General features: G+C 37.9%; 2 protein-coding genes across 2 annotated transcripts in view; both read left to right on the top strand.

The window, feature by feature from the left end:
- LOC141761342 (uncharacterized) overlaps positions 1-22,528 on the top strand; it is a 251,683-nt gene that overhangs the window by 1,425 nt on the left and 227,730 nt on the right. Inside the window, exon 4 of the mRNA XM_074624677.1 lies at positions 16,122-16,166. Coding sequence (XP_074480778.1) covers positions 16,122-16,166 — 45 coding nt within the window. The remainder of the gene's footprint in view (positions 1-16,121; positions 16,167-22,528) is intronic.
- Positions 7,068-15,962, top strand: LOC141761254 (butyrophilin subfamily 3 member A2-like). The gene is made up of 9 exons (XM_074624585.1): positions 7,068-7,184; positions 7,728-7,889; positions 12,325-12,427; positions 13,778-14,101; positions 14,272-14,559; positions 14,657-14,709; positions 15,455-15,547; positions 15,728-15,826; positions 15,930-15,962. Exons 1-9 carry the CDS (start codon positions 7,068-7,070, stop codon positions 15,960-15,962), a joined length of 1,272 nt encoding a protein of 423 aa, XP_074480686.1.

Genomic DNA, 22,528 nt, shown 5'->3' with positions numbered 1-22,528 from the left:
GGGGTTGATGGGTCATTGTATACGATGTTCAGTTGTATGTCTTAATATGATCCAGGGAATCCCCAAGGATGAACAGCAGAAGAAGGAAGAAGCTGAGACACTGAAGATGAAGTTGGAGAACCAACAGAAGGAATCAGACGCCAACATTAAGGAGGTTTATATATTTTCCTCAGAATATTTTTTCTTTTTTTTCCTTCTTTTTTTTAGCTTCTCCATCTGAGTCTAATATATCTAGATCTATACCTATATAGATCTAGATATATTAGGGGTGGAACGGTTCACAAAATTCACGGTTCGGTTCATATCACGGTTTTGGGGTCACGGTTTTCGGTTCGGTTCATTTATGTTACAGCGAGGAGGTCATGTTCTGATTTCAACATGCTTTTCATTTATTTGGCAAAAATAAGTTAACAAATGTTTGCCTTAAGAAAAGTATGGCTTTATATAAGGAACATAAACACTTCTTCATTGTCAAATATTAATTGAAAGAATAGTTCTACAGTCATTAGTGCAAACAAAAAATACAGCTTTGTTATTTTCATATGAATATGATGTAATTATAGACTAAGGCCATCAACATTAATTGAAGTATAGGCTCAGCCAGAACTATACTAAAAAACAACAACAACAGTATAACATATGTCTCAATTCCCTGATTATCAGCTCTTATTGAAAGATTAGTTTTTCCACTCACAAAGTGCAGTATTTGGAGGAATACGGTTGAATTTCTGTGTTATTGTGTTATTTAAAAATAATAAATAAATATAAAACACATTACAGGGATTGTGCTGTTGCCCCTCTGCAGCTCTCCAGTTTCCAATCTGTCACTGCTTGTTTCAGTGCTTCAGAGAGATGCTCACTGTGTGGCTCTCATGAAGGCGGCGCGTCTGCAAAACATAACTTTTTATCTCCCACTCTGAAGTGATGTGGTGGTTCAGCCAGTCACAGTTCAGTAACTTTCAGTAGCCCTGGATGTCCATCCGTCTGTAGTAAGAGCTACGTCGTATGTGTTTGACAATTCTTTCACAATTCCTTGTCGTGTTTATTCGGGAATTACTGTGTTGCTGAAGTGTGGGCGAGACGGAATATTATAGCGCGGCTCAAGTAACGTTACGTTAATCATATGCTGAAATCCAGCGTCCTCCACGACTACATAAGGCTGCATATCTTTCACTATAAACCTCCCCAATGCTGTAGTTATGTTTTTTTCCCTGTCTGAGTCTGCATGTAGAGGTTGTTTAAATGCTGCAGGGAGGAGTTGCTCTTTATACCCGTCTCTCTTCTCCTTGCGCCATCGACGGACACACCGGAGCGATGTCTTCATAAATGGTTCATCATATTGGAAGAGTTGCTGTTAGCATAAACCACACATGTTGCACAGTGTTTACATAATCGCCGTTTTATCCAACACTTTTTTCCGTCATTTTCATGGTAACACTAAAGCCGTAATGCTCCCATACAGCAGAGCCAAACGATGCTGGTGGATCCTCTAACTGGACTTTATCGTGTCTACTCATCATTTCCTAAACTGACTGACAGTCGCAGTTTTTTCCCCCGATAACTTTATTTGAAGTTTTTTTCTGCGGACGCCTTTTTGACTGAAATCTGTGAGTCTGTTCCCCATCTGTAGTATGACAATAAACGGGAGCCTAACTCTACATGAAAAAAACACACAATCTGCCTCATAACTTATTTCAAATGAACCGAACAATTCATACACGCCCGAACCGTGACTAGCGAACCGAACGCGTCGGATTTTTTATATTTATATATATATTGTTATATTAAATATTATGTTTTTTATATCTATATCTATATATATTGTCTCTCATCTTCTCTTTCCTCCCAGTTTAAAGAAAAAGAAGCTGAAGTCCAGCAGCTCCAGGATCAGATTCAGAGGATGGAGACCAACCTGCAGACCCTGATGGAGTCCAACAACATGGAGGTTCATCTCTCTACCTTATCTTTGCTGTATCTATTGATATATCTAGTGTAGCTCTAATGAGGATGAACCACTGTCAACATGAGAAAGTTCAGTGTTGAGAAGGCTGGTTCACTGTGGAGGCAGAAATCACAAATCACTTAACTAAATAGAATCATTTTGTTCAGTTCAAGAATGCGTAATAACTAATTTTGGAGTTTATTCACTTTTCTCCCAAGCTAAGCGGCTGCATCTCTGTCTCCTAGTATTATAGGGGCAGCCCAGTCTCACGGTAAAGCATGTAATAGACCGGAAGAAAGTGTGTCAGTGTCACGCTTTGCCCCGCTGAGGCGTGAATATTACACGCCTGCATGAAGGAGCAGTGTTTTGTAGTGACGGTTGTAACGTGGAGTTTGTAGCATGTTGTCTAGTGACGGAAGTCTAACTTCAGAGCTAGTTACGTAGAATATAAAGTTAGAAAGACCACTTATGGTGGGCGGGTAGGGAAGTTGGAGGGTCCAACAAACACAGGACTCAAACGAGAGACCGGTGCTCCAGACCGGTGTTTTGTTCTGAATGTTACCTTAGTGACGTTTGTCACGTTTTCTCTTAACCTCTCCATTTGTCCCCAGTTGGAAAGAAGCCGAGCCGCTCCAGTCCGTTCTTCCTCCTCTGGGGTAAGTGGTAGTTTTTATATCATGTGTTTTTCTGGTCAAACTGTTGAACTGCAGAGTTTCTAACAGGAACAGCTGAGTGTTCTCAACTGTAGTGAAAATGCAAAATTCACACAAATCAGACCATGAGATATATTTAATATTTATGATTACATTCCCTAATAAGAGACATGTCTCTCATCTTGTCTCTAACCTCTGTCTCCTCTCTTTCAGTTTAAGTGGCAGACAGTTTCCAGACAGAAGATCCAGGATGAGCAGCAGAGGAGGGAGGAAGCTGAGAACAGAGTTCAGATCCTGGAGGAGGAGCTGCAGGCTAAGAACAGGGAGGTTAGTGTTTGTATTCTCCAATAAAGGTTTCTCTTCCAAAATTAGAACATTATGGTTTTGAAATAATAATACAAAACAACGTTACTGAGAATGTTTATCTGGGGTTTCTGATGTACATGAATGTGTATCTTTACAGGCCTTTTATCTGTTAGTGTTGTCTTGTTCCTTTAAAATATATTCTATTGAAAGAATGTGTCTCTACTCAGCTCCAGGATGAACAGCAGAGGAGACACCAAGCTGAGCCAGAAGTTCAGATGAAGGAAAATGAGCTGCAGGACAACACGGCCATGGTTAATTATTTTACTTTCAACAATGTATTTAGCTGTTTTTCTCCTTTTCTATATCTTCTCATCTACATAGTGATTTGTTTCCATCCATATCATTGTTGTGTTTTTAGGTGTGATTGTGTTGTATTATCACTCCCATGGCTGAAAATAGAGCATGTCTCTTATCTAGTCTTTCTCCTTGTCTCTCTTCTCTACCAGCTGGAGGGTAACCAGACTGATATCCACAGTCAGCTCCTACAGGAGACACAGAGAAGGGAGGACGCTCAGAGGGAAGTGGAGAAACTGAAGAATGAGTTGGAGTCCCAGAAAAAAGAGGTTAATATGATCATTATTAACTTTCTGGATTTAGATGACTGACACGCCTACTTTGTTCTTCCCACTTTCACTCCTTAATTGTGTGCTGACAAGATTAAAGTCCCTCTACTGCTGTTTATTGGTTCAGAGAAAATAAATCAACAAAAACACATATTGCAATGTTTTTGTGTTTAACTGAGACGAGTGAGATGGAAACACTATTCACAGATATCAAGCAGATGAAAGTCCACTGTATTTAACCAGGTTTTACAGACAAAGTAATGTGACTACTGGAACATACGATCAGTTCATAATGATGTCCATAAGCAATTTAACTCAAGTTAAAAGTATCGAGGTGATAAAACAATGTTTAGTATCTTTTAGAGCAGTTAAAGAGTCCAGCGTCTCCAGGACCTCATACTGAACATCAGGGTCAAACACTTCTCACATTAAAAGGAACACTAACAGATGAATATATGTTTATTGTGTATCTGTGTCTGATTATGATTTACTAACAGTTGAAATCAACATCCATCTGTCTGTCTGTTAGCTGGAGGACAAAGAACAAGCAGCTGATGAACAGATGAAGAAGATTAATGAAGATCTGAAGCGTCAACTGAAGATGAAGGATGAAAGCATCAGCCAGCTGATGAGAGAAGTAAACACACATATACAAACACCTACACATCACTCAGATCAACACAATGTTACGCTGTCAGTGCTGTTCACTGGAAAAGATGAAGTCTCTTTTGAAATACAATTGTTTTATCTCTCATCAGAATGAAGAACAATGAAGATGTTTATTGTCACAAAAATATTTTCAGGAGCTAAAAAGTGGTGAAAGACACATTAGAATACATGTTTCATAATAGAATCCAATCTACTTCACACTAGGAGGGTGTAACGATCAGGACCAGAGGACATGCAGGGACAAGATTGGTGCAGTTTTGTTTAATATTAATAAACTTTGAATAAACCTATTTGGTAATTAATACATCTGATAAGTGTATTTCATCAGTGTTTCTGACCACTAGTAGTCAGACTTGGTGTGTTTTTACCAGCAAACCAGAGTTTATTCTACCGGTGTTTCTGAGTAGTCGTGATGTGACTCAACTATATCAGGTGTATTACTGAGGACCAATGAAGAGCAGAGTTGAGTGTTTAGTTGTTTGTATGATCAGTTCTCTAGAAAGCTGCAAGCAGCAACACCACAGACCAAACATTCAGCCTGTTGTGAACAGACATGTTCTGGATAGACACTGAACTAGTAATACAAATGTGTATAACTATTCAGTTACATTCTTCCTGCAGGTAGTAGGTATGGTATTTTATAACTCTAAAGCAGAAGCATCTCTGTATTCAGTATTGTTGATGTAACAGATGATAAAGCAGTGTTATGTTTCCAGTATTAATCCACTCAGAGTAAACTGAGTCAAACTGTCTGAGTATGAACAGGTTTCATCATCCAGCTGATCACAATGAGAATTCATCCAGATATTAATGTGAACATTTACTTCATCTCTCCTCTCTCCTACTTTAACAAACAGCTCTGTGATGAGAAGCAGAAGAAAGAGGAAGCTGAGAGAGAACTGAAGCAGCTGATGACCAAGAACACTGAGGTTCATCTTTTTACCAAATCATTGTTTTATCTTCTCCATGTGACTTTGATTTGTTGCTGAGATTAAATTAACCATGAGAGCAAATCTGAGAATAACTGAAACCCAAAGAAGTGAAACAGTAAATCTATTTATTCATATTAAATCTAATCTGTGATCAAATGTGATAAAGATTTGATTTTTATTGATGTCATTTTTGTAGATGGAAATTTAACCTGGTTTTACAAAATATAAAAAAGTAATGTGACTACTGGAACATATCATCAGTTCATAATGATGTCAAGAAGCAATTTAACACAAGTTATACGTCATGAAGTATCGAGGTCATAAAACAATGTTTAGTATCTTTTAGAGCAGTTAAAGAGTCCAGCGTCTCCAGGACCTCATACTGAACATCAGGGTCAAACACTTCTCACATTAAAAGGAACACTAACAGATGAATATATGTTTATTGTGTATCTGTGTCTGATTATAATTTACTAACAGTTGAAATCAACATCCATCTGTCTGTCTGTTAGCTGGAGGACAAACAACAAGCAGCTGATGCACAGATGAAGAAGAGTAATGTAGAGCTGACTGAGACAAAACATCAACTGAAGATCAAGAAGGAAGAGATCAACCAGCTGAAGGGAGAGGTACACACACACACACACACACACACACACACACACACACACATAACTCTCATCAGAATGAAGAACAATGAAGATGTTTATTGTGGTTGCAAAAATATTTGCAGGAGTAACAAAGTACCAGAGGACATGCAGTGTGGTGCAATGTGGACAAGCGATACGTTCAATATTAATAAACTTTGAATAAACAGGTGACATCACTCTGAGCTTTAGTTCTCTGCAGACTGAGTCCAGCATGTCATCAGCAGCAGGTCTTTACAGACAGCAGCTCATTGACTGAACTTCACTTCTGCTGCTGGATGCTGGATAGAATAACGTTACAACCAAACTAGTCTGAGTGGATAGTCTACAGGGACAGCACCACTCTGAACCTGAAACTCAACTAGTGGATGTTTCTACCATACTAACTTAAACGTGTATTACTGAGGACCAACGAAGAGCAGAGTTGAGTGTTTAGTTGTTTGTATGATCAGTTCTCTAGAAAGCTGCAAGCAGCAACACCACAGACCAAACATTCAGCCTGTTGTAGACATGATTTTCACGGGCACTGCACTAGTACAATAATACAAATCTGTAAAACTATTTAGTAACATTCTTCCTGCAGGTAAATAGCTACATACAGTAACCAACACATATTTGACAAAGTATGATATTTTGAAAATCCAAAGAAGAAGCATCTCTTTATTGAGTATTGTTGGTTTAACAGTGGTTTAAACAGTAAAAACAGTTTAATGATCAATGTGCTGGTTGGAGAGGGGGGACCTCAGCGGGTGTTTCCAGTATAAATCTACACAGAATAATTGAACCTGAGTCAAAATGTCTGAGTATGATCAGGTTTCAGTTTAGTTAAATGTTCTTATTTTCTAATTACATGTTGAACCCATCATTTAAGTCATTCACTGATTGTAACACCTACATATGTAGATAGATACTTTATTGTTCCCGAAGGAAATTTAGGCATCCAGTAACTTAAACAACAGTTGCAACACCAATACACCTTAAAAAGAGATCAAATCGAATAGAATAAAGTAAGATAAAATAAAAGATAACATAAGTACAGCAGTGAAGTGACAGTGTGCCAATGGTAGTGCAAATAGTGCAAGAGTACTGAATTTAGTAGTGTATATTATAGTGTATGATACAGTACCGTAGTGTAATAGTATAATGAAGTACCTGATATTTACAGTCTAGATGTGCTCCGAGTAAACAGGTTAAACCTGAGACTAACTATGTGCTCATTATCACAACATCCAGCCAATCAGAAACTAGTTCATCAGGATATAATGTGGACTAAATAAAGTACTGAATGAAACTAAATGTCTCTCTTCATCTCTCTTTACCTCCAGATTGAGAAGCAGCTCCATGATGAGAAGACTAAAAGGGAGGAAGCTGAGAAAGAAGTGGAGAACCCAAAGAAAGAGGTGCAGACCAAGGTTCTTTATTACCTAAAACACTGTTTATTAATGTATCTGTTTTCATCTCACTTTATTTTAATCTTCTTCACAAATAATTGATATTTGTCTGAAACCAAAACAAATCAGAAAAAACATGAGAGCAAATCTGAGACTGAACAGACCACAAAGTGCCACAGCAGCTGTCCATAGAACAAGTCAGTATGACCTCTGACCTTTCTAAGTCTGAAGCAAACATCTTTCCATTGACTTTGTTTGCTCTCGCACCACGTCTAAAATGTTCCTCCTGTCTGTCTGAACACACAACCTACTGTTAGAGGAACATGTATTAACAATCAATACTGTTTAATATTTCTAAAAACAAAACTAAATAGACAAATTAGAAATTCACTTTGTCCAAAAATTCTCTTTAACAGCTTAAAAAGTCAGAACACAACTTCAGTCAGCAGTTAAACGGTTCAGACCATCACTTCCTGCATTAATCTACTGCTGAAAGATCAGCATCCGTCTGTTGGTTACTTCATTAGTGTTGAATGACTAATCTGTGTGTTGTATCTCTCTCAGGTAAACACAAGCAGATGCAATGTCCTGGAGGCTGATGATTCTCAGTCCTTTCATCAGGACAAGAGCAGCTCAGGCAGTCAGAGCTCAACCACAGAACCTCTCATTGTCATTGAGGTCGACCAACAGGGCAAATATATCCGTCTCATGAACACGTCCGATCAGGTAATGTTGTTTTTTGTGTGTGGACACTGTATGAGTACTTTATAAGTGTTTATTATATGTCTAGCAATATGTTATCTAAGTGTATCCAGAGATGGACCGTTCAAACCAAGCTAATGACCTTCTGCAACTAATCCTCATTCAATGGTTTGTATAATATCTTACAAAAAGTTATTCCTCATTAACCGTGGTTTCTTTCCTACGAGTGTCTGGGAACGCATGAGGCAAATTTTAATTTCCGCTCCAGTCTTTTCAAAAAAGGAAACAACTTAGTTAAGTTTAGGTCACAAAACAACTTTTAGGTTTCGACAACAAAACTACTTAGTTAAGTTTAGGTAACAAAACTACTTAGTTAAGTTTAGGTAACAAAACTACTTAGTTGGGATTAGGTAACAAAACTACTTATTTAGGTTTAGGCAAGAAAACTACTTAGTTAAGTTTAGGTAACAAAACTACTTAGTTAGGATTAGGTAACAAAACTACTTTTAGGTAACAAAACAACTCAGTTAGATTTAGGTAACAAAACTACTTAGTAAGGTTTGGGCAACAAAACTACTTAGTTAGGTTTAGGAAAATATCCACTCGGTTAGGTTTAGGTGGTTTACGTTGGTTTACGTGACAAATAAGTAAATTCTGACTTCTGGTTTCACAAGGGACACGAACAGCGGCCTTCTGGGTGAAAGTCAGTTTTTTTTTTACCCGCCCATCCACCCCGACCTCCTCCCTATATGCTGCGTTTGCCATTGTTTGTACTTCCTGGTGCACGATTTACGTGGATTGAATACAATTTCCTTTTCTGGGATATACACAAATTACAGTGCATTACTTTTTGTAGGTATAGCTACGAATGGTGTATGAGAACAGCCTGCCTGCTGTTTACCTGAGAATACACTTTCTCTTGTTTTCATGTCATTTATAAACGCATCAAATTCAACTGTAACATTCATTCATTAGTCTTTCTTTCTCTCCACCTCCCTACCCTGCCCAATTTACCTCCTGTAGAAACAACTACTGGGAGAATGGGAATTACAAGGACAGTTCAACGATACAAAACCCATCACATACAAATTTGATCGTTTATTCACACTCAGGTCTAGAAACACTGTCAATGTAAGTCGTTAATGATTTCTTAATTCATGTTGTTGCTATTGTCCTTTTCGTTCTTCTGTCTTTCACCATTGTTGTTGAGTTCCATTTGAAACTAAATTTAATAATAATAATAATAATGCTTTGTTACTTTGATTATTTAATGATTTAACTTACTGCTCATAAGTCTGTGACCTTTGCATTTTACAGATGTGGGTCCCACATTATGGTTCCAATTATCCTCCCTATGACCTGGTGTGGAAGGACCTGAAGTGCTGGAGCAATAGAGACAAACTGCACTTCACCCTCATCAACCACACTGGAGAGATACAACATCAACTCAGTTTATAGTCACTGAAGGATACTAATTAATTTCCTTTTTTTTGTGTGCCTACTTCTTTTTTCTTTAGCTTATCTTACCTTTTAGCTGCTTTTATCAGCAACAGGAAAGGGTCATGAGAGAAAATTCCCACATTAACTAACATTATAAATCAGAAACATCATGACTCAGATCTTAATGCAAAAACACATATTATAGTAATGACCAGTGAACATTAAGTCACATTACTTTTTGATGTGGGAGCAACTAAATGTAATATCAAATCAAACTTCATTACATTTTGTTTGAAAAAATTTAACTGTTTTATTGCTGCTGCATTACTGGAGAACATTCTTCATTGTTAAGGCAAATATATATATCATCATCATCATCATCAAATGTTATAAAGACAAAGAGTAAAACAAATTAATCTCAAAATCTAAATGTGAGGTAACGTAACTCAGGAACTTGTATTTTATATGTTTACCAGATTGAATATTTATATTAGACCTCATCAGATCTATGTTTTTCTACTTTTTGAATTGTTTTTAATTCAATTCATACTCTCAATATACTGTATATTTCCATACTGCATTTTCTATAATGAAGATATAAAAAGATAAATGCATGTTTGATATTTGATTCGATGTTTGAGTCCAGATGCTGATGTACATATTTGACAATATTTCCTTTCGGTAATGTCAAGTGTTTTCTTTTACAAAATAAAAATCTTTATACATAAGGATACAATTTTGCATCTGATATTGGTACATTCTGTTTACATTGTACATTCATTCACAAAGAACATCATGAAAGACTTGGATATAAACAGGCTTTTGGGTATATACAAATATCTCCGACCTTTTCACGAAGGAGGTTGAAGGAATGAAAGAGGGAGGCTTTGCCCACCATCGGTTACGTTAATCAAAGTTACCCCCATATCACCATTAGCTGCCAAGACAGGCGCATATTGATGAATTCGCAAAAAGAATCAAATTGCCCGATTACGGACCTGTTTGTTTTTCTGAAATCTTTTGTAACCCCATTACTCGTCATGTGGCTGATTATCTAAACCCCTCAAAAATACTACCATGCAATAATGAAATTAATTAACCCATCAAACTAAACCTTGGTTTCCTGTTGGTCAGGGATCGCATCACAAGCAGCAGAGTCATGCATACTGACCAGTAATGCTGCTGTAGAGCCAATACCCTTTTGGTGTAGCAGGTGACTGTTTCCACTAATGTTCAAACACAGCTACATGATATTCAGGATCCTCCAGGGCAACTACAGTATTTACAGATATCAGATATCCTTGTTTCTCTCTTTTATCTTTCTATTTCACTTCCAGGTTCTTTGCCAGCCACAAACACTGAATAAAAATATGGCTGATACTGAAGGTGTTATGAGAATTGAAAGTCCTATCCTGCCTCCTGCAGTAAAATAGCAGGCCTGTAATCTGCCTTAATGAACATTTGCTTCTCCTAAACTGTCAAAACAAAGAGCCGGTGTTAGTGTTACTATGATACCGACTAATTTATGTATTATTTTGTAACCGGTTACCTGGCAAATGAGGCCAAAGTTCAGGTGATCATAAACCGAGGCACTCAAAGAGAAACAGACATGTCTGGTTTGAATCTTGACACTGCATGTTTTATATATCTGTAATAATTGTAATTTTAAGTGCAGGAGTCTGCATATTAATGTGGCTTTAATGGTGAGTTTGTTGATGAAACATTGCAACAGAAAGAAATGTCTCTTGCGGTTTCAGAGACATTTGCACACTGGAAACAATACAACATTGAATAAGTACTAATAGAACTTATGAAGAAGGAATGACTGAGCCGTTGCTAGATTTGCAAATGAGGCAGTTGATAATCAAACTAAAGGTCGGGAAACTATCAATGATTTACAGACTTTGCCACACAGTCATGTGAGGAGACTGGGACGAGCAACATTCAACAGGTTTGTCTAACATTTAATCTAAAATACATTAGAAACCTTTATAAAAACTGTGTCTGCATTCTGAGTTTTGGTCTCTCTCAAGTACAACTCCACATTAGAACAGATAATACCGTTTTATAGCCTTTGTGTCAAAAGGGAAAATTGCATGCAGACGCAAAATGTATTTCAAATGTAAGTCAATTACAGTTGAATTGTTTTCATTTCAACAGCCTTGAAATGTTATTTGAATTTTGAGCATTTTAACAAGACACCTGTTTTAACACAAAGCTACTTACTGTGACAGTCTTTATTGTGATTATAGTAATGTATAGGAGATATTTGACTTTGTAACATGGAAAGGTTTCAAGTATAACTAACTGAGCTTCAAAATACATGTTATGTTCACTGTGGGATGCTTTAAATTCTTAAGCAACAAAAGTGAGAGTAAAAAAAGTCATGACACTTTGTAAACATTTGTAGAAGAGTTGGTATCTGCAGAGTTTGTGTGAATCAAACAGTGGATATAATATGATGACATATAATATGTGTAACTTACTAGTAGAGCACAGAATATGGCATTTCACGTGCAACAAGAATGCTGTTCTTGCTTTTGGCGTGTCATGTTTACACCTTGAGTCTGTATTGACTGCAATGTAAAAACATTAAATACGCCACGCTCAGAGCTAGTGATGCAGAATAACACAAACTCAGGACTTTCAACCAGGACACCGGTGATTGAGTGCCTGAGTGTTGTTAAGTTATTTTGAAGTTACGTTAATGACGTTAATGACGTGTTTTTGAGTGACATATTTTACTTAGTTTACATTCTTATTTTAAGCCCAACCTTGATGTTTTTCCTAGACCTATCTGCAGTCGTTACTGTAGTTTTGTTTCGAGGGGTAAAAATGACACACGAAAATGCTAAAGTGCGGAATACCTTCCCAAGAGATTGGATTGTTTCAGGCATTCTTTTTTTAAGCATGTTTAGGTATTACTTCATTGTTGGTTCAAGTGTTACATAAAGAAGTATTAAAAAGCTCTACTCCCTGTAAGTTAACATTGTTATCACTGGTTTCTGTTCATTTTCAGAGCTCCAAGATGCTTTTCAACACAGATGGAAAAACCCTAAATACTCATCTCAGAACACTCCATGTTTTGGTCTTCCTCCTTCTCCTAACACACTCCTGTAGAGGTAACTTACACACAAATACAGTCTCAATGGATCACTTTTATGTCACTAATAAGTCAATACTACGGGGTGACCACCAGAGCTAGTCTGTCTCTACTGTCTACCATCAATAAAGGCTAAAATGCTATAAATATTATCTTTTGGCTCTAATATAATGTCAAAAGAACTTTGCTGCAGAAAACACTTGATTGCTCAAGCACAATAGAAAAGTATAATAAAGGAAAATAATGTATCTTATAGAGACGCAAAGCCCCTTCCGGTGGACCCCAGGGGACCTTACTTTAGGAAAAATAAGAATGGTAGTCAACATTTGAATTGCATCATGAATCACATATATGATTTTTGTCAATTTAAAACATAATTTTGCAAGTCAAGAAAGTCTCAGTTCTATCATTTAGTTTTATGTGAAACCGCTCAGTGAACTACATCTCTCGTACAAGTCACCAAAAGTTATTGCACTGGTCTAATGTGACCTCTATTTTGCACTTTTCCCACATGACATAACTCATTGCAAATATTCTAATATGACATCACTCATTGCACTGGTTTAATGTGTCCTCGCTCACACATCATGGGGTTATGGAGGAGTAACTATAACTGTTTTACTTTTAAACATTTCTTCCCGTGTCTAGTTTCTAGTTCTGCTTAGGAATACACAACTGCAGTAAGGTCATTTATTTGTGTAGTGTAGAAAACAAGTAATTATACACTACTTCTTTTGGGGGGAATAAACCTAATCCCATCACGGCATCACTACCCCCTTTGATATAATACATCACGATGGAGTCTAATCGCCAAAGTCTTCTTATCATGCACCATGTAATGAATGATTGTACATTCGATGTGGGATCTCTCCTGATTGAAATGATGTTCGTCAATTTAAAACACGTTTTTGCAAGTCAAGAAATAAACGTCACCAACACTAGCTAGCTAGCTACCTTAGCTATGTTCCAGTCACAGATGAACCGTTATCTGACCTGATGTGTTTTATCAGAGACTCCTGGTCTTTTTATTATCCGGGAAGAGAAAGAAGGATCCGACCCGTTGGCATCGTAGCTTCAGAGAGACGTCACTACCGTGCTTTTGGTTGTTTCGTCTTTCTAATTACGTATTTTCACAGTCTGATACTTACTGATAACAAACTGTGACTTTCTTGACTTGCAATATTATGTTTTAAATTGACAAACATCATAATGTGTGATTCATTGAGCAATTCAAATGGGATCAAAAAAATATGTCTTGTTGGCTACCGTTCATATTGCTTTCCAAAATAAGATCCAATACTGACTTCGCCTCTCTATTGGAGTTGATAACTTGTACTTCCTTTATTAAACTATAAATTTGTCTTTCCAGGCTCATCTCAGCCAATAGTAGCAACACTTGGCGATGACATCATTTTGCCATGTCATCTGGTACCTGCGGAAGATGCTACTGACTTGACGTTGGAGTGGACGAGGCCTGACCTGAACCCCAGGTTTGTCCATGTGTGGCGTTCTGGTCAAGAACTCGTGAGTAAAAAACACAAATCCTTCGAGGGAAGAACATCACTGTTCCTCGACGAGCTGAAGTCTGGAAACATTTCACTGAAACTGTCCAAAGTGAAAATCGCTGATCAGGGAAGATACAGATGTTTTATTCCAGGACTGGACCGTCAATCTTTTGTTGAACTAGTTGTTGGTAAGTGCATGATATGTATGTTTGTGGTGCATGTTTTGCTCTTTTTTAAAGCCTCCTTGTGTCATTAGATAGCCACCTTTCAGGATGTTCAAATAATCTTAATTTGGTGATGCACTATGTAAGCGTTCCACTTCCACTGTTTTACATTTTTATCTTTTGCTCTGCATCAGGTGCTGTCTCCTCACCTGCTATCAGCTTAGTGGGTATCGATAAGTCCAGCAGTGGAGTGATGTTAGACTGCAGGTCTGAAGGCTGGTATCCAGAGCCTGAGGTGTTGTGGCTGGACGGTGAGGGAAACCTCCTCTCTGCTGGAGCTCCAGAGACAGTCAGAGGTCCTGATGACCTCTATACTGTCAGCAGCAGAGTGACTGTGGAGAAGAGACACAGCAACAGTTTCACCTGTAGAGTCCAACAGAAGAACATCAACCAGACCAGAGAGACACACTTCTCTATTTCGAGTAAAAAAAAAAATATTTTTCATGATGTGATAGTTTCAGTTTCAAATAGCTGAGATCCAGTTTTCTAATAATGTTATTCTGTGTTTTATCATTTCAGATGATTTCTTTAACGTCCTGTCCGGTTCTGCTCCCGTCATCACTGGTTTGGCTGTTAGTTTGGCTGTTTGGATCATCATGTTTATTCTGTTGCTTCTCTTTGTTGTGTGGAAATGGAGGCAAAACATAATCAGTAAGTCACAAATTAATGAGTAAAAGTTATTCTCAAAGTTTTTATGATATTGATAGAAAATGTGGTTGTATGTCTTCTTTTATTTCCAATCAGTCAAGTTGTTAGGTGTTTTATTTTAATAACCCATTTTAAATCTTATTGTAGACTGTTTTCACACAGAGACAAAGAAAAGTCACTCGAATCAAACTGAAAAAGGAGAAAAGAAGAACTGCTCTGAAATTAATAAAACTGTAGATCAGTCTGATACTGAAGAAAGAGAGAGAGAGCAGCTCATGACACATGAAATGGTGGAAATGGAGGTTCTGAAGGGAAACGGAAAGAAGGAGCGCAAACTTGTAAGTAAAGAAACAGGACATTATTATTAATAATGTTTGATCTGAGCAAGTTGAGCAGGAAACAGGATCTGTGTTTCCAAAAGAACTAAGAAGAGAACAAGAGCAGTGATGACTGAGAGCTAACTTTAACTGATGTTCAGAGGTTCAACAGAAATGGAACAGAAGAGGCACGATTCAGACAAAGAGATGAAGATGTGAGCAAACGTTAGAGGAGATTAAAATACAGAAATAAGAGAGATGAGCCAGAAATGCAAGGAAAACATGTTGTGTGGTACGTTATATAATAAATCATATCTTGTATCATGTCTCTGTTCATCATCTCTCCTCTCAGTTTAAGAAGAAGAGATCTGAGCAGCAGCTCCAGGAGGAGCAGCAGAAGGAGGTTCAGACCCTGAAAGAGGAGCTGGAGATCAAGAAGAATGAGGTTCATCTTCACTTTAATAATATAACACATTGATTTTAGTTTGAAGTCACATTTTGTCATCTATAGTGTAGATCAAACCTACAGTAGTTTGTGCAGGTTTGACCAGATCTAAATAAATTAATAACTAATAATTCAACATGTCTCTCATTGTCTCTCTCCACCTTGTCTCTGTCCTTCCAGATAGAAACTAAAGGAGCTGAGCTGCAGCAGCTCCATGAAGAGAAGAAGAGGAACGAGAACGAGCTGCAGAGCCTGAAGGAAGAGCTGGAGAACAAAGAGGTTCATGTCTTCATCTTCATCTCTCTATTATTAATACAGAATCAATAGAGACAGAGATAGATCAGGTTGAATGAGTTCTCTCCTCTGAGCCTCTAACCTGCAGACAGACTCTCAACTCAACATTTCTGCTGTTTGAGGAACACTAGATGATCAAAGTGTTTACTGAGATCCACTTGACTGAATATGAAGCTACTTGTTCATATTGTACTCAGTGTAACTGAACCATCAGGTTGAATCATTACTCTCATGATTTAATGTGGTTCTCATGTGTCTCTTCATGTCCTCCTCCTTCCAGCTGGAGAGAACTAGAAACACCCGTAGCATCTTTTCATTACCTTTGGTAAGTGGTCATCATGAAGGTACAATTTATACAATACATTTATATCATATACAGTATTTATATATATATCAAATATCAAATACAGAGATAATCAGATTGGCTTCATAAACAGATACAACTGTGCAGCCCTGAAAGAGAATCTGAACTTGTACAGAATACTGTATACTGAGGGGAAAACATATCTTACATCCCACATGCTGCTGAAATGCAGAATTTATAATATATAGAGAGCTGAAATTTATCTCTGGTTATTCAGCAGAAATCAGATGATTGGGGTTGATGGGTGATTGTATACAATGTTCAGTCACATGTCTTAATATGATCCAGAGACGCAGCAACGAAGAACAGCAGAAGAAGGAAGAAGTGGAGACACTGAAGAAGAAGTTGGAGAACCAACAGAAGGAATCAGACGCCAACATTAAGGAGGTTTATATCTTTTCCTCAGAATATTTTTTCTTTTTTTTCTTCTTTTTTTTAGCTTCTCCATCTGAGTCTAATATATCTAGATCTATATCTATATAGATCTAGATATATTAGGGGTGGAACGGTTCACAAAATTCCCGGTTCGCTTCATATCACGGTTTTCGGTTCGGTTCTTTTCTGTTACAGCGAGGAGGTCATGTTCTGATTTCAACATGCTTTTCATTTATTTGGCAAAAATAAGTTAACAAATGTTTGCCTTAACAAAAGTATGGCTTATATAAGGAACATAAACACTTCTTCATTGTCAAATATTAATTGAAAGAATAGGTCTTCTACAGTCATTAGTGCAAACAAAAAATACAGCTTTGTTATTTTCATATGAATATGATGTAATTATAGACTAAGGCCATCAACATTAATTGAAGTATAGGCTCAACCAGAACTATACTAAAAACAAAACATAACTTTTTATCTCCCACTCTGAAGTGATGTGGTGGTTCAGCCAGTCACAGTTCAGTAACTTTCAGTAGCCCTGGATGTCCATCCGTCTGTAGTAAGAGCTACGTCGTATGTGTTTGACAATTCTTTCACAATTCCTTGTCGTGTTTGTTCGGGAATTACTGTGTTGCTGAAGTGTGGGCGAGACGGAATATTATAGCGCGGCTCAAGTAACGTTACGTTAATCATATGCTGAAATCCAGCGTCCTCCACGACTACATAAGGCTGCATATCTTTCACTATAAACCTCCCCAATGCTGTAGTTATGTTTTTTTCCCTGTCTGAGTCTGCATGTAGAGGTTGTTTAAATGCTGCAGGGAGGAGTTGCTCTTTATACCCGTCTCTCTTCTCCTTGCGCCATCGACGGACACACCGGAGCGATGTCTTCATAAATGGTTCATCATATTGGAAGAGTTGCTGTTAGCATAAACCACACATGTTGCACAGTGTTTACATAATCGCCGTTTTATCCAACACTTTTTTCCGTCATTTTCATGGTAACACTAAAGCCGTAATGCTCCCATACAGCAGAGCCAAACGATGCTGGTGGATCCTCTAACTGGACTTTATCGTGTCTACTCGTCATTTCCTAAACTGACTGACAGTCGCAGTTTTTTCCCCCGATAACTTTATTTGAAGTTTTTTTCTGCGGATGCCTTTTTGACTGAAATCTGTGAGTCTGTTCCCCATCTGTAGTATGACAATAAACGGGAGCCTAACTCTACATGAAAAAAACACACAATCTGCCTCATAACTTATTTCAAATGAACCGAACAATTCATACACGCCCGAACCGTGACTAGCGAACCGAACGCGTCGGATTTTTTATATTTATATATATATTGTTATATTAAATATTATGTTTTTTATATCTATATCTATATATATTGTCTCTCATCTTCTCTTTCCTCCCAGTTTAAAGAAAAAGAAGCTGAAGTCCAGCAGCTCCAGGATCAGATTCAGAGGATGGAGACCAACCTGCAGACCCTGATGGAGTCCAACAACATGGAGGTTCATCTCTCTACCTTATCTTTGCTGTATCTATTGATATATCTAGTGTAGCTCTAATGAGGATGAACCACTGTCAACATGAGAAAGTTCAGTGTTGAGCAGGCTGGTTCACTGTGGAGGCAGAAATCACAAATCACTTAACTAAATAGAATCATTTTGTTCAGTTCAAGAATGCGTAATAACTAATTTTGGAGTTTATTCACTTTTCTCCCAAGCTAAGCGGCTGCATCTCTGTCTCCTAGTATTATAGGGGCAGCCCAGTCTCACGGTAAAGCATGTAATAGACCGGAAGAAAGTGTGTCAGTGTCACGCTTTGCCCCGCTGAGGCGTGAATATTACACGCCTGCATGAAGGAGCAGTGATTTGTAGTGACGGTTGTAACGTGGAGTTTGTAGCATGTTGTCTAGTGACGGAAGTCTAACTGCAGAGCTAGTTACGTAGAATATAAAGTTAGAAAGACCACTTATGGTGGGCGGGTAGGGAAGTTGGAGGGTCCAACAAACACAGGACTCAAACGAGAGACCGGTGCTCCAGACCGGTGTTTTGTTCTGAATGTTACCTTAGTGACGTTTGTCACGTTTTCTCTTAACCTCTCCATTTGTCCCCAGTTGGAAAGAAGCCGAGCCGCTCCAGTCCGTTCTTCCTCCTCTGGGGTAAGTGGTAGTTTTTATATCATGTGTTTTTCTGGTCAAACTGTTGAACTGCAGAGTTTCTAACAGGAACAGCTGAGTGTTCTCAACTGTAGTGAAAATGCAAAATTCACACAAATCAGACCATGAGATATATTTAATATTCATCATCACTTTCCCTAATAAGAGACATGTCTCTCATCTTGTCTCTAATCTCTGTCTCCTCTCTTTCAGTTTAAGTGGCAGACAGTTTCCAGACAGAAGTTCCAGGATGAGCAGCAGAGGAGACACGAAGCTGAGAACAGAGTTCAGACCCTGGAGGAGGAGCTGCAGACTAACATCACGGAGGTTAGTGTTTGTATTCTCCAATAAAGGTTTCTCTTCCAAAATTAGAACATTATGGTTTTGAAATAATAATACAAAACAACGTTACGGAGAATGTTTATCTGGGGTTTCTGATGTACATGAATGTGTTTCTTTACAGGCCTTTTATCTGTTAGTGTTGTCTTGTTCCTTTAAAATATATTCTATTGAAAGAATGTGTCTCTGCTCAGCTCCAGGATGAACAGCACAGGAGACACCAAGCTGAGCCAGAAGTTCAGATGAAGGAAAATGAGCTGCAGGACAACACGGCCATGGTTAATTATTTTACTTTCAACAATGTATTTGGCTGTTTTTCTCCTTTTCTATATCTTCTCATCAACATAGTGATTTGTTTCCAGCCATGTTATTGTTGTGTTTTTAGGTGTGATTGTGTTGTGTTATCACTCCATGGCTGAAAATAGAGCATGTCTCTTATCTAGTCTTTCTCCTTGTCTCTCTTCTCTACCAGCTGAAGGGAAACCAGACTGATATCCACAGTCAGCTCCTAGAGGAGACACAGAGAAAGGAGGACGCTCAGAGGGAAGTGGAGAAACTGAAGAATGAGTTGGAGTCCCAGAAAAAAGAGGTTAATATGATTATTATTAACTTTCTGGATTTAGATGACTGACACGCCTACTTTGTTCTTCCCACTTTCACTCCTTAATTGTGTGCTGACAAGATTAAAGTCCCTCTACTGCCGTCTATTGGTTCAGAGAAAATAAATCGACAAAAACACATATTGCAATGTTTTTGTGTTTAACTGAGACGAGTGAGATGGAAACACTATTCACAGATATCAAGCAGATGAAAGTCCACTGTATTTAACCAGGTTTTACAGTAAAAGTAATGTGACTACTGGAACAAATCATCAGTTCATAATGATGTCAAGAAGCAATTTAACACAAGTTAAAAGTCATGAAGTATCGAGGTGATAAAACAATGTTTAATATATTTTAGAGCAGTTAAAGAGTCCAGCGTCTCCAGGACCTCATACTGAACATCAGGGTCAAACACTTCTCACATTAAAAGAAACACTAACAGATGAATATATGTTTATTGTGTATCTGTGTCTGATTATGATTTACTAACAGTTGAAATCAACATCCATCTGTCTGTCTGTTAGCTGGAGGACAAAGAACAAGCAGCTGATGCACAGATGAAGAAGATTAATGAAGAGCTGAAGGAGACAAAACATCAACTGGAGATCAAGAAGGAAGAGATCAGCCAGCTGAAGAGAGAAGTACACACACACACACACACACACACACACACACACACACACACACACACACACACACACACACACACATAACTCTCATCAGAATGAAGAACAATGAAGATGTTTATTGTCACATAAATATTTGCAGGATCTAAAAAGTGCTGAAAGACACATTAGAAGACATGTTTCATAATAGAGTCCAATCTACTTCACACTAGGAGGGTGTAACGATCAGGACCAGAGGACATGCAGGGTCAAGACTGGTGCAGTTTGGACAATATGAATAAACTTTGAATAAAGAAGTGACAGCACTCTGAGCTTTAGTTCTCTGCAGACTGAGTCCAGCATGTCATCAGCAGCAGGTCTTTACAGACAGCAGCTCATTGACTGAACTTCACTTCTGCTGCTGGATGCTGGATAGAATAACGTTACAACCAAACTAGTCTGAGTGGATAGTCTACAGGGACAGCACCACTCTGAACCTGAAACTCAACTAGTGGATGTTTCTACCATACTAACTTATAACTTTACCACCAGCTAAATACCTCCACTAATTAAATCCATGCTCTACTTTACAGGTTATGTCAAAGCAAGTTATTAATATGTCTATTTGGTAATTAATACATCTGATAAGTGTATTTCATCAGTGTTTCTGACCACTAGTAGTCAGACTTGGTGTGTTTTCTTCCGTGAACCAGAGTTTATTCTACCGGTGTTTCTGAGTAGTCGTGATGTGACTCAACTATATCAGGTGTATTACTGAGGACCAATGAAGAGCAGAGTTGAGTGTTTAGTTGTTTGTATGATCAGTTCTCTAGAAAGCTGCAAGCAGCAACACCACAGACCAAACATTCAGCCTGTTGTAGACAGACATGTTCTGGATAGACACTGAACTAGTAATACAAATGTGTATAACTATTCAGTTCCATTCTTCCTGCAGGTAGTAGGTATGGTATTTTATAACTCTAAAGCAGAAGCATCTCTGTATTCAGTATTGTTGATGTAACAGATGATAAATCAGTGTTATGTCTCCAGTTTTAATCCACTCAGAGTAAACTGAGTCAAACTGTCTGAGTATGAACAGGTTTCATCATCCAGCTGATCACAATGAGAATTCATCCAGACATTAATGTGAACATTTACTTCATCTCTCCTCTCTCCCAGTTTAACAAACAGCTCCATGATCAGCAGCAGAAGAAAGAGGAAGCTGAGAGAGAACTGAAGCAGCTGATGACCAAGAACGCTGAGGTTCATCTTTTTACCAAATCATTGTTTTATCTTCTCCATGTGACTTTGATTTGTTGCTGAGACCAAGATGATTAAACTAACCATGAGAGCAAATCTGAGAATAACTGAAACACAAAGAAGTGAGACAGTAAATCTATTTATTCACATTAAATCTAATCTGTGATAAAATGTAATAAAGATTACATTTTTATTGATGTACTTTTTGTTCTGCTGAATCATAATGATGAGACTTACTTTGAGACATTCTGTGTTATTTTCTAATTACATGTGTAATTCCTCAGTTAGATCACGCACTGGACAATCAAATGATGCAAAACAGGCTGCACACAATCACAAACAATGTTGCAGCAAACAAAAGCGATCGCAAGTGTGTTGATATGTAAAATAAAAATAAGAACGGGCTTCAGATGGCGCCAAAATAAATAAGTAAAACGGCTACAAACTAGAACTTAAAATCACAGCCGTGCTGGCAAAACAACTAGATATAAACAAGAAATACAACTCTATTTTAACTACTCTCAAGCTAATCAAACAAAACATACTAATGGCAGCCATCCCTTCACCTAGTGTTTCTAAACAGAGGAAAATGACTAACAAAAAATGCACAGTAATATGTGTCCTAAAATTATACTAAACCCTATTCCAGTCCCAAGAAGGCACTTTATTGATCCCCAGAGGGGAAATTCAATTTTATATGACATCCAGAAAGAAAACACAATATCAGACCAGCCCCCGCCAGCACAAGTACACAGTGATGTGGAGAATACAGAGGAAGAGACAGAGAAAACAGAGGGAGAAACACATGAAAAGCAACCCTCTGAGACCCGCGACCTCACTGTCTTTCAGAGGCTCTAGCAAACCTAATGAATCAATCGGTACCAACCATGTTAAACTAACTTGTCGGGAAGGACACTAAATAACGCTCCAAAGTGGGGCCACATTTTGTTGAGGAAAAGCTGTCATGTCCATTT

This window comes from Sebastes fasciatus, chromosome 22 (genome assembly GCF_043250625.1).
Source record: "Sebastes fasciatus isolate fSebFas1 chromosome 22, fSebFas1.pri, whole genome shotgun sequence".
NCBI classification, from domain to species: Eukaryota; Metazoa; Chordata; class Actinopteri; order Perciformes; family Sebastidae; genus Sebastes; species Sebastes fasciatus.
The sequence above is the reverse complement of the archived record's forward strand: the minus strand, read 5'-3'. Positions and strand labels throughout refer to the sequence as shown.

Excerpts from the sequence above, each read along its gene's own strand:
- LOC141761254 (XM_074624585.1), top strand. The coding sequence starts at position 7,068 with ATGTCTCTCTTCATCTCTCTTTACCTCCAGATTGAGAAGCAGCTCCAT. Across the intron at positions 7,185-7,727 it reads AGAAAGAGGTGCAGACCAAG|GTAAACACAAGCAGATGCAA; the intron begins GTTCTTTATTAC and ends TATCTCTCTCAG. Across the intron at positions 14,710-15,454 it reads CCGTCATCACTGGTTTGGCT|TTTAAGAAGAAGAGATCTGA; the intron begins GTTAGTTTGGCT and ends CTCTCCTCTCAG.